General features: G+C 35.5%; 1 protein-coding gene across 5 annotated transcripts in view; it reads left to right on the forward strand.

The window, feature by feature from the left end:
- The window catches only part of ZDHHC17 (zDHHC palmitoyltransferase 17), a 65,021-nt gene that overhangs the window by 47,346 nt on the left and 4,360 nt on the right, over positions 1 to 13,315 (forward strand). For all 5 annotated transcript variants that reach the window (XM_085537257.1, XM_015856976.3, XM_085537262.1 and 2 more), the window contains 6 exons: positions 3,297 to 3,421; positions 5,992 to 6,054; positions 6,882 to 6,975; positions 10,356 to 10,439; positions 10,832 to 10,989; positions 13,052 to 13,146. In XM_085537257.1, the coding sequence (XP_085393383.1) occupies positions 3,297 to 3,421; positions 5,992 to 6,054; positions 6,882 to 6,975; positions 10,356 to 10,439; positions 10,832 to 10,989; positions 13,052 to 13,146 (619 nt within the window). The remainder of the gene's footprint in view (positions 1 to 3,296; positions 3,422 to 5,991; positions 6,055 to 6,881; positions 6,976 to 10,355; positions 10,440 to 10,831; positions 10,990 to 13,051; positions 13,147 to 13,315) is intronic.

Genomic DNA, 13,315 nt, shown 5'->3' on the forward strand with positions numbered 1-13,315 from the left:
TTGCAAATGAGGATGTTAGGGCAAAATGAGGCACTGTCTCTGGAGAGCCAATTCCTTAGTGGATTGCTAATGCAAAGTTACAAGGATTTTGTTATGTATGGAGAATTTTGAGAGATGTTTGTGATACAAGTTGCTGTGATCTCTTTGGAAGTAAATGTCAGAGGAGAATTCATAATTTAAAAAAAAAAAAAAGAAAAGAAGAAGAAATTGTATGGCTCTGTTTGTCTGAATTAAGGGTCTTTATGCTGACAACTGGAAGTGGCTTTACTTACTGTTGAGGGGTCCCCTCATAACCCCTGTGATTCTGTATGTTGCTGAGTGACTGAAGGTAGGTAAAGTGAATCTCACAGTCAGAGTTGTTTGTCTACACTAGATTCGAGGAATGTCCTGGAAAGCACAGTTCTTAATATCCTTTCTTCATCAGGCTCTGGGTAATTTTCATCCCAGTTCTGTTTAAAATTTATGAGAGATATTTTGGGTTTGTTTGAAGGTTTTAGTTTTCAGCCTTCATCATTTATGTAGTTGTAGCTTGCTGGTACGTAAATCACCCTTCTTATGTGATCTCCCAGCATCTCCTGTCTATGGTATTTATCTGCCACAATTTAGATCTGTCAGCATTACATTTATCTCACACCACCATGGTAAAAGGCAAAATTTAGAGTTTGTGTTAGAGTTTCTTAGGCTTTCCTATGTATTTTACAGAGTAAGATGGAGGAAGGGCAGATGTGGAAGAATTCTACCTGCTGAATTTCCTGTGGCTTGAATCCATAGACATGTCACATTGTACTAATTTTGATCAGTTAAAAACAAAAACCTTAATGTTATAAAAGCATTTTATTAGGTAGAAAATAAATTGTCTTTTCTCCTGTCCTTTTTAAAAGTCTAGACATGACGTATAGTAATTAGGAATGGTCCATAACTTTTTTTTGCTGTACCTTTATTGTTTGTAACAGATGTCTGGTTAAGGTATTTTTAATGCAATGTTTTCACTGTTGCAGCAAATGAAGCTCAATGACAAAATGAAGCTCAATGACAGCATGAGTATTATATAGAAAATTTAATTTCTCTTAAGCTATAAAAATATGTGGAACCAGCTTAGTTTTGGCAGCAGGTAAACTTAGAAGAAAAAGAGGAAGAAAGTAGATTGTACATATACTGAAGTCAGAGCTTTTCATCTGTAATGTATTAAATAGAACTTTGTTCAGTTTATAGTATAGATGGTTGGTTTTTTTTTCCTATTACAAAGTACTAGCTACGAGATGTGGTTTAGTGGTTTGTTGGTAATGGGAGGACAGTTGGACTGGATGATCTTGTAGGTCCTTTCCAACCTTGTAATTCTATGGTTCTATGAAACTTGCGGGAAACAGTTTATTAGAGGAAAGGTGAGTCTTTAATAAGTTAGTACGAACATTCTACTGTATCACATACATGACTATGATTTTTATTTCATTTGCCAGTATTCTTATTGAAAATTTACAGCCACTTCCTTCCCCCAGCAGAACAGGGAAACAGAAGTGGGTTTTTTTTGTCATTGTTGTTTTTAAATACATTAACAATTAGACTTCAATGAGAAGAAAAAGAGAAACATCTCCCTCATATTTAGAAGGGTTAGAAAGGGAAACCCTGGGAGCCACTGAGTGGTCAACCTCTCCTCTGTGCCTGGGAAGGTCATGGAAGTGCTCCAGGACCAGGTTGGATGGGATTTTGGGCTACCTGATCTAGTGGGAGATGACCCTGCTCATGGCAGAGGAGTTGGAGCTAAATGGCCTTAAAGGTCCATTCCAACACAATCCATTATTTGATTCTATGATTTAATAAGTACAAAAGAGGCCCTAATTGCATTGTAGGGTTCTTCCATGACACCAGAGCATTGCAGAAGGATTTGAGAGGTTTATTGCTATTCTTCAGAACTTTAATTTTCTTTCAGTTAATATTTGCTTATATCTATGCCACATAGATTTATTTACAAATGGTTTTTGTGATATTTTTCTAATACTTTTTAATGCCTTTCTTAATCTGTTTTTCCAAGAATACAAACAGAGTAGAATATATTTATAGGTACATAGTGGAATGTATTTGAACATCTATTCTAGCTTCAAAATCCAATTTTTACTAAAGCTTGCAAAAATGCCTTTATTAAGTAGATTTTAAAGCCTTATATACCAGTTCCATACAAATTGCCACTTCATAACGCTTTATGTTTGTATGCAGAGGTTTTTTGTAACGCAAACACTTCCATATTAAGATTTAATTATGGAAGTCTCAGTGACTACCTAAGTAGAGAGTAATATTCATCCAGGTAACAAAATTGTCAGAGTAACAAAATAGTTTGTGCAACATTTTGTGGCAGAATAACTGTTATCCTTTTTACCTGGAGCTTTGTCAGGTATGGCATCTCATTGCACTTATGAATGACAGCTGGCAGGTATCTTTAGTGTTGGTCAAGTCCTCCATAGGGTTATTGAACAGTAAATACTCTTAATTTTTCAGTTTTAGGGGCAGAGGCATATCTGGAAGGGTTTGCTTTTCCAACGTCATTGTTAAGAAATGTTCTAATTCTGTGAAGAAATGTCAAATGCTGTAAGGCTATGCATGTTATGGAGGATCATTCAACACAGGAAATATATTTTAAACCTAATGGTTATTTTCTGTCTTAATATGGTAAATGGATTTCATAAACATGTCCTGGGACCTCTGAGTCTTATGTTTGTTTTTTTAAGAATTAGATGTATTAGAATGTTAAAAATAAGCTTCATTGGTGTGAAATATGGGTACTGCCATATGATGGGACCAGGGTCCAAATAGTACTTTTCTTGGAGATAACTGATTGTTGTGACATGATTCATGATCACAGTCCAGCATTGTTCCATTTAGTACAGTTCCTTAAAAGGCTGGAAACAGGAGTTTCTGTCATCTAACTGGAATTTGAAACCATTGAAGACTTATTAGTCAAATGATGATTTTTATAAATAGAACTTTGAAATGTTTATTGTGAAAACAGGAAATACTTTTGAGAAGATAAATTTAATGGAATTTATTTAAAGAGGAAAATAATTACAAAAACTGAACTGCCATTTCTAGAGATCTAAGTACTTTAGAAGTATCTCATAGGGGACGTTTTATAAACACGAGTTTGGGATTTTGAGCAATAGAAAATGCTGAATACAAAAAAAGAAGGTCAACTTTGAGTATTGTTATTACAGGCGAAGGCATCGTCTTTGTTTCATTTCAGAATTATTAGAGTGTTTTCAAGAGGAAGTTCAGTTCTAAACTTTAAATTCCTTGACTTTGAACACATCTCAATTTTTTCTTTATCCATCTTCCATTCCTTGCTAATAGCGTTGCACTTTTCTACAATTTTGGAAAATCCTGGAAATCTGATCCAGGAATCATCAAAGCCACAGAAGAACAAAAGAAAAAGGTAAAGCTGTGAGCATGTCGGACTTGTTCTTCAGCTGCCTTCTGCCAGTTGGTTGGAGTGTGCTGTATGATGCATGGCATGTCAAGAAAGGGTTGTATAGAAAGTGTTGAAAATACTGAATATTTCCTTTTGCTTGTCTCCCAGGTTTCTGTCTTCTGTTCACAATAAGCATTCAAGTCTAACCAGCCCAAAGCTGCGTTTAGGTTGTTCTCAATAAGAAAAAAACAAAAAAAAAAATCAATTTAGGTTTTCAGTAGAGAAAGTTTAAAAAGTCATTGGATGAAATGTAAAGATTTAGAATTTTACCTTAATGTAAGAAGTGACTCATTCTGGGTTATGTGTTGCTTGTTTGATGCTGTAAAAATTGTACAGACTTTAAAGCACCTCTAGTTCTCCTTACGTTTGTAATTAAAAGCGTTAAGTTGTTGAAGATTTTAAGTATAAAACAGCCAAAACCACTGGCTGTCTTGATTTAAAAATAAATAAATAAATATTAGAGAAAATATTGATGATCTTATGAGATTTAATGCTTCGTAGCACTAATGACATTTCTTCTAATCTCTATGCGTTTTCAGCAGCCAAACTGAGCATTGACCATGCCAAATATATAAAAGCACCAGGAACATGTTTGTTTTGTTTTGTTCTGAGTTTTCTAGAAGCTCATGTAGCAACAAAAGCTGAGTTCTGTGGTTCTGTTCCTCACTCACTTGTGGAAAACAGCTATGTGTATCACCGTAAAGCCACTCTGAGTCATGGCCTTAGGAAGTGATAAAGATCTTTACAAGATGGTTGTGATGGCTTGAATGACTTTTTTTCTGATAGATTGTTACTGAGTTTTGTTCATCAGTGTGCAAATTTTCTGTGCAAATTTCCTGTTATTGCAGATTTGCCAAAATAAAACCCAGGCTAAATTCTCTTCCTTCAGCAGGGCTAAATTAAGTCCACAACTGCCTATTGGTGCAGATACACCACATCGCACAAACATGCAATTCATTTTATCTACGTGCACTAGTTATACGTGGGTACAAAAACCTTGTTGAACTGTATAGGAATTGTAAAAGGCAACTTCCTTATTTAGATGTTTATCATTGTTAATGTTCTGGATTTTTTATCTTGCAACTAACCCAAGTGTAAACTGATTTATTATTGGCCTCTCTGTAGGCTATGTCTTAACTGGGTGCACTGTAGTACTTTGTCATATTTTCATAATTGGTCTCCAAGTGTGTTTACACTAAGTTTGCCCTTAGCTTTTGAATGAGTAAGAAGAAGGTTCTTCTAGCTCCATATGACCCAAGTTAAGGATGTTTGGAAATGCTGCAGTAAGCAGCATTTTCAGATGTTTATTCTTTGGATGATATGTCATGTCATTTATTTTTTTTTTTATATAGCATTTCTGCATTACAAAATAACCAGAATTTTTCTTAAAGGAAGAAGTCAGTTTTCACAGTTAAATGTTAATAATTTGAAAGCACAGAAGGTAGATCCAGCGCTCACAAAGCACAAAAGTGTGTTTGTAACATGTCCTTCCGGATCCCTCTGTGTTGTATGTTCTAAGGAAAGCTTGATTTGAAAGCACTTTACATACACCTTGCCAGCTCTGTTCTCGTGAGTTTTAGGATGTTTCCTTTGGCTATAGTGAACTCCAGGGTTGAGCATCGCATGTAAATTCCTTTGTGTATCTTCTCGCTAGTGTGTAGTACAGTGCAAACTCCCACTGGAGTCAGTGAAACTACTTGTGGGTGCATGGAGTGAGAGTCTGGAAGGTTGCTTTGATGGAGATGAATATTGCACCAAAAGTAATTGGAAGCAAGAAAAGCAAAAGAAAAGTCCAACTTTCAGAGCTTAGTTAAGAAATGTTAGAAAATTTAAGACTGTCCCTTGTTCACCTTAGATCAGCAGGAGAAGCACTAAGACACCCCTGGACTGTTGACTGTAGCTTTTATCATGTACTTTGAGGCAAATAATCCCATAAATGTTTCCTGACTAATTAATTGTGGGGAAAACTTCTACACCTTCAGTGAAGTTAGTGCTTGTCATCTTGTTAGGGAAGTGACAGTTTTATTGCTGTGATGAAATAATACCTATGAGAACCACATTACTGCTTCTCCAATGAAAAACCATGTTAATGCGTAAGCTATATGTGGTTTGAAAGGGAGCAATAGTTCTGTTTAGTGTTAGGCAGTTTATGCTGAGTGAATTCCTTCTGGATCAAGAAAGCCTATTTTGGCAGAAGATGCTTTCAGGATATTTTCCGTATGTGGCAAGTGTCATTTAAAAGTCTCATGTGAGACAGCTGCTGAATTTTGGAATTTGTTGGAAAGCGTATAACAGAGTTGTAGGTTTCTGCTGTTCCATCAATGAAGTAGATACTGAGGGAGTGCACTTAACACTGGATTAACAGAGTATGTTTAAAATCAGTTTCTACTAAGTTTAACTTGCTCCTGTATGTAGAGAGTGCCTGAAATTTGTAGAGTTCACAGCCTTTGAGTCAGACACGTTATTTGTTGTCAACATTTGTTCGTATGCTAAATTCTATTTCATCTTCTTTTTTTTTTTTTTTTTCCCTGCAGACCATAGTAGAACTTGCAGAGACAGGAAGTCTGGACCTCAGTATATTCTGCAGTACCTGCTTGGTAGTATATATATATATATATTTTTTTTTTTTTTTTACTGTGCCTAAAGCACAGTACTCACTAATTCCATATAAAGGGCAAAATTTATTTGCAATCTTTAATTCATGCAGTATTTTCAAATAATAACATAATTGACACAAAAAGCTTCTTGCAGCAGTAAGGAAGAAAAGTATTCATAATAAATGAATGTATTTCTTTTTAAAAATAAGACAACTTTGTAATTATCAGGGCAGTCAGTATTACAGTTTAATGCTCTGAGCTAAGTAGAACACAAATGATGTTATATTCTTAAAATCAAATCTGGAGTATGATGTACAAATGTGGCAACTTACAATTGTGATGTGTGTATATCTCCAAATGCTTAATATCAGATCTTCTTTCTTTGTTGCTATTTTATATTTCTTTCAAAACATGAACTTGAAAAAAAAATTGTTGAGAGTAATCAAGAGTTTTGAGCTGCAGTTGCTGAATAGCATTCCTGCCTTTAGAAAATAAGCAGAACAGTTTAGGCCTTCATTATGAATATTGCTGACAGAATCATGGAACTGGAACTCGTTCTGTACTTTCATCGCTGAGAAGCTGAAATGAAATTGGTTGCTATACAAAGCTCAAGAGCTGGAGGGGATAGAACTGTGGGGGAAAAAAAATCATTTATATAGGCAATTAAGGTTGTAGCGTGCATGTGTTTGTGTTAAATAATGTATAGGTTGAGGTGAATAGCTAGGATCATGTTAAAAGTTGAAGTTATCTGAGGAGTTAACAAAATAAGTTATTTTGCATTAAACTGACTTTTTTGTGTTCCTTACAAACGTTAATAATCATTGCAGATACGGAAGCCAGTGAGGTCTAAACACTGTGGTGTATGCAATCGATGTATAGCAAAGTTTGATCACCACTGCCCGTGGGTGGGTAATTGTGTAGGTAAGTGATCTTCTGAAATACAATGTCTTTGCACTGTCTGATAAAGAAGGCAAATGCTTCTGGAAATTATCTTGTGTGTTGTATGGGATTTTGCCTGTTCTTCTTTCACAATGAAAGTGAGTTGGCAGAAAAACCATAGAGGACTTTTGGTAGAAGGAAGATCATTTTTAATATTGGTCCTAAATTTTCTTTCTATACGCGATTCTCTGTGTTAGTCTTACCTGTACTGTCTGTTTTATACCCAGATTCACAATTGTTATCTGTCTAATTCAGTTTCTTATATGTGTATTTATGCTAACTTTTTATACTAACTTAAATTTTAGTAATTTAAAAAGTCAGTTAGGCTTTTAATCTTTTCTTTCTACAATAAGAATATTTACTGATTCCACAACTGACTCTTTATCCATTTGCCTAATACAAAATCTTTACTAACAGTTTTCTAATGGGAAAGTGTATGCATTCAAAAATGCAGTTACAGTAGTTAGATACAGAATGGCTTATGACTGAGATATTTTTCTCTTTTTGACCCCCTCACCTTCCACCCTCTAGTTCCCAGAATGAATTTCATTTTTTCTCCCTAGTAGTGATATAAAGAACTGATACAGAATGGGAATGTAGTCTCTAAATGCTGCAATTCCCCGTCTTCCTTCTTGAAAAACCTTCTTGAAAAGCTTACTTGAAAGCCAATATTATGCAGGGGCTTCACAGCTAGAAAATGAATACGACTGCTTCATTTCTTTTTTCTTTCTTTCTTTAAAAAAAAGACATGAGTAGAGGTAAATTCAGTCTTGGGGAGGAATTAGGACCTGGATTCATCGACATTGTAGTCCTTTCAAGTATTAATAATAACATTTAGTCACTGTAGTTTGGTTGTTCTTAGGGAACAGGACAGTGCTGACATTTGATTTATTAATAAAGCATCACTGAAACCTCATGGAGATGGGCTTGAGTTATTCCATTCTCTTTTTCATTTCCTACTGTTGTCACTCTATGAGTTACTTTTGATTTATATTATAGATGTTTTACAGTGAAGATCTAAGAAATCTTGTATGAACAAAACCAAAAAGGCTGAGTGGGCATAAGCTCAGATTTTGAAGACAGCATCAAGTGGCAGTTTGATATTTGCTTTGCGAGAGTGCTGAGAAGTACTTGTCAGTGGGACAGAAAGACCCAGAGCTTTAAGCAGTAAAATTTGAAAAGCATAAAAATTGGGTGGAGAGGGAAAAGAGAGACCTTAGTTTGTGTCTAACAGGAGAGTATGTGAGTAGCAGGACTAGGGTAGGTAGAGGTAACACAGTGGACTTTTTCTTGTTTGGTTGGTGTTTTCTTAACAGTGGTGGTGGTGATTGGTTTTGTTTTTTCCCCAGAAACATTGGAGATGAAAAAGCAAAACCTTCTTGGTCCTGAACAAATCAGGATAACTGTTAATAAAAGTAAACATGAGGAAACTTGAAAGTATGCTGGGAAAAAAAATGAGGAGTCACACCATGGGAAGGGAATGATGGTCTAATGACCTTATATGGCTTTTCTGCCTCCAGTTCCTAGGTGGTGACTGTGAGCACAGGATTACAAAACAGAATCCATTCTTAAAATTGCATCTGTGGCATGTTTCCCAAGAAGAAAAACATGAATTATGATGGAAAGGTTAAATTTGGAAATGTTTTGTATAGTCTTCAAATGTGTTAAAAGGACAAGAATTTTACCAAAGATAAGGTTGAGGAAAGAGTGTGTGCAGACACTGTAAAAATAAATTCTTTGGGGTTTATTTGCTATGCAAACAGATGAAAAGGACAGGCTTAAAACAAAAAAAGAAGTTCGGCAATAAGGACAAGTTATTTTCATCATATCTGCAAAAAATGTCATGAATGTTGCAGTGAGCGGGTCTCTGAAGGTGACTGATCGTACCCATCTTTCTAATGGAGTATCAGAACAACCAAATGCATTTCACAGGTGGTTGTTTACTAAAACAAAAAAAGTATTTCTCACTTTTAAACTTAATGTTAAGCAAATGCCATTTCAAATGCAAACTGTAGACTTGTGACAGAAATCTCTACTATCTATATATATAATCAAAACTATATAGAAGAAATTAACATCTGTTCTTAGTGCATTGTATTATCTGGGAAGTCACTCACTGCTTTCCTGTTAGTCCAAGGAGAACCTGTAGTATACAGTGCTGTGTTTTACTTAGTCTTAAGTAAGATGCAAAAGAAAGGTGGATTCTCTACTTTTCCAGTCTTAATAGTGACCAAGGCTGTGCACACATAGATGTATATTTTCACCAAATAATGGGCTCTCCAGTTAAGTAGAATTTGGTTCAGTATCTCAGACAGGAGTTGCTACTGAAAGGAACATTTCATTGAATTCCATATCAGGTGGATGCGTTGGTCAGACCATGCAACTTTCTGGTCTTGAATTTGTTTTTATGAAACTGAACAGTTCCAAAAGTGGTAGCAATACCTTAGGGCATTCCCAACACTCCTTGTGCGTACTCTTAGCTGAATGAAAGCAATGTTGTAGCGTATTTTACATCCAATGGAACTTGTTTGATACTCAAGGAAATGTCTCGCACCCAGTCTAGCTTGTGTTTATGTGTGGTTTTCCTCAACATTTTCATGTAGTCATTCAATTTGCTTGCAGAAAGCACTTGATTATTTTCTGCCTCCAGAGGATGTTCTCAGTTTAGCAGGCCAAACATCTGATATGATGAAGTAAATAGTTTGCTTGTAGATGATGACAGCTGAATCTTTGTAGCCCACTGCAGTCTCTGTGGGTTTAGCTTACAGCCTGATGCCGTTAGAAGGTTAATACAGTGGATGTATTTTATAGATGGAAGGTTGAGTCCTTCAAAATTAGGGCCTGCTTGCATAAGAGACATCATCTTAGCTATACTAATGTTTAAAATAGAGCATTCTTCTAAAAACCAGTTTTTCTTGTTTTTAACTTCAGTTAAAATGTTGTACTTGTTTTTGTGCCATTTGTTATGGTAGCCAGCAAATTAGGCCTTGTCTGTTCAGTTTTTATCTGACTTTTGCTAAATGTTTTTGGTTGGGCTTAAACACACTTGAAGCTAAGCTTCAAGTTAAGTTGTTACAGTCACAGGTCATACATTTGTCTCATCTTCCTGTTTATTTTAAGAACTCTGTAGTCTGATAATTTTTCTTCTGCTGTCATTCTAAAAAAAAATTACATATTGATGTGTAATTCCTCTTTGTTCTGGGTTCTGTAAAGCTGTTAACGACGTTGTTCTAAATGTTGTATATTAATAATTGTATTAACTCATGAATGAGGTTACCTATAATAGGAAATTAAGCTTCCTAGTGTGTTTTGTCTTCTGAAAGTGGAGTAATTTGATCTCTGTTGTTCTTGTGCAACTTTAGGAGCGGGGAATCATCGCTATTTTATGGGATACTTGTTCTTCCTGCTATTTATGATCTGCTGGATGATTTATGGATGTATCTCTTGTGAGTAAATGTGTGGGGTTTGTTTGTTTTGTTTTGTTTTTAATTACCTAAAAATCCGTGACAGGAGATAAAGTATTTATACAGGGTTTTGCCGTATCAGAGTTTTTGATGTTTTTTATTCAGGAATTAAACTGCATTTTAATTATTTCCCTTGGTAACTTAACTTAAAAGATGTTTTCTTGTCCTGTTTCTTTGTCTTCCTCACGGCCATGTCTGTGCCTATGTCATATATTGAGTGACTTGAAAAAAGAAGCCAGAACAAGTAAAACTCTTTTGGTACACCGCTGTTTTCATATTTCATGCAATGTGTTCTGATGTGAGGTTTATGTTGTTGTATAGTAAACATAACTTAAATCTTCTGTATGGTGTTTGTTGCTTTCTTTTTTCCCTAGACTGGGGTTTCCACTGTGAGACGAGTTACGCAAAGGATGGATTTTGGACCTATATTACACAGATTGCTACCTGTTCTCCTTGGATGTTTTGGATGTTTCTGAACAGTGTTTTTCACTTCATGTGGGTGGCTGTGTTACTCATGTGTCAGATGTATCAGGTATGGAAGAGCATTTCATTTGGGAGTACATAGGTATATCAGATAGTTGTTGTCCAGATGTTCATGTTCATTATGCAAGACCAAGTGTTCAGTCAGCCACAGCTGAAGGAGGGAGGCATCTGTTGTCTCTGCATAACTGAAGGCATCATTCGCTTCTCATTCATTTGTGCTTCTATTTTTTAATTTATTTTTTGCAGGAGGTTAAAATACTTTCCATTCTCAGAATGACAAAAAGGCAGAATAGACCAGAGGAAAGCAATAAAGACTAATAGAAGCCCAGAGGATAAAATCTGTGGGTAGAAGTAGGAGTAATGCAGTATGTTATTAGCTGGGTGGTAACTTCAAATGGGACACAATAATTTCTTCAACTGCTTCAGGGTGATTCGTCATCACATGACTTTACTGTAATCTGACCAAACCCATTTTTTTCTGTATCCTTTTTAATGAAAGACGAGTCATGCTGGAAGCCTTTCAATATTACTTGTCATTAATGAGCAGCCAGACACTGATTTAATCTGTCCACGGATCCTGGAAATAAAAATCGTGCTCTAAGATTTAGGTACAACTTCTCAGGGAATTTGAGTTTTCTCCTCCTTTCTGTAGAATGTTTATTAACAATATATGCCAATTTCAGAATCTTGTCTATGCGCCATTTGTTTTTCTAAAGGTCTTTGTTGGTCAAGACAAATGAGTGAAGATAACTATGTGTATTTCATGTGGCTTTCAAGCCAGTCTGAACCTCCAGACTTCTGTAGAAAGCTGAGTGTGTAACTTTGGAGAGAGCCTTCTGTCATATTTGTTCTGACCCACTGAGCTTCACATTGAGAATCCCTGGAAATAGGATCTGTGTGCAGATGAATCTTGGAATTATGCAACACTTGGAAAAAATACATTGCATTGTATTCTGTATCATTAGTGTAATTAGGCAACACAGTCTTAGCACTTGACTCATTTATTAATCCTGGAAAAATAAAATAAATTAAACAGTGGTATTAATACAGTGTAGCACTTAGAAAACTCAGGATCTTGTTTGACAGATCTTTCTGTGGAGTCTGACATAAGAATTGATGAAATTATTCTCCATGTTATTTCTGTGGTTGTGCAGCTACACAGTCTCTGCTATTGCTTTTTGTTTTTTTCCCTTCATCATCAAGTTTTGACTCGCCCTTTATATTGAACTGGCCGAGGATCTTGCCAAATACTACGTATGAAAGAAAAGTAATTAAAAAACTTTACTTCGAACTTCAAAAGTTGGCCATTAACACCTCATTTATATACATAGAAATGAAACTCCACTGGGTTTCATGGAGGGAGAGAAAATGCTTGAGACAACAAGTAAATCCAAATGAGACAGGCAAGCCCAAGTTTAATTTTCTCAGTGTTCATGTTTTTCTAACATGTAGCAGAGTTGACTTGATATTCCACTGGGAATTATAAGATTTTATCTTGCTGCAGACTACTAAGGGATTTCTCACAGTTCAGTTTCCAATTACATCACAGTACAGTAAACTCCAGTTTTATATGTGCCCCATTAGGCTGAAGTAGTTGGAAAGTTATTACATAAAATTGTATTATTTGAGCCAAATGATTGTGGTTTGAAACAAACAAACAAAAAAACTTTTTTCTAGTCATCTTTTTGTCTGCTGACAGAAAAGTTTTGCTACAAATTTTTAACAGAGAGGGAAATACTGTACTGTCATAATACTGTACTATTATCAGAATGTCAAGAGGAAAAGAAAGCGATTCAAATGCAGTGTAAAGGAACTCCTGAATCTGTTATCACTTCAGTTGGTAATTAATAAAGGCATCTCTACCCTATGACCTGGCAGGGCACTGTTGGTTTAGTGATTGTGATTTATTTCTGATCACTTTTAAGTACTTCACAAAGTCTGGTACGGCGGTTGTATGGCATTTTATGTTGGGATCCAACCATTTCAGCAGGACAAAAAATTGTTATTCAAAAGAACAAATATAAAAAAAGAAATTCTTTTTCTGCCTGTCTTATGTAGGGCTTGTTTGCCTGTTTTTATGTTGGCTAAATTGCTTTATGTTTTGTTTTCAGATATCTTGCTTAGGAATCACTACAAATGAAAGAATGAATGCAAGACGATACAAGCACTTTAAAGTTACAACCACATCTATTGAAAGCCCATTCAAGTAAGTTTTAAAGCATAAACATGCATTTCTCACTTGCGGTGCTCTTCATGTTTGAATTGTGCAGCTTTTTGAGAAAGAACATAGCTAAATATGGGGTACAAGATGTCAGAGGAGCTGAAGTGGATGTTGTGTAGATGAGATACAGGTTTTTTCAATGTCATGAAGAGTA

This window comes from Coturnix japonica, chromosome 1 (genome assembly GCF_054131305.1).
Source record: "Coturnix japonica strain WE chromosome 1, WE-NBRP24, whole genome shotgun sequence".
Classification (NCBI taxonomy): domain Eukaryota; kingdom Metazoa; phylum Chordata; class Aves; order Galliformes; family Phasianidae; genus Coturnix; species Coturnix japonica.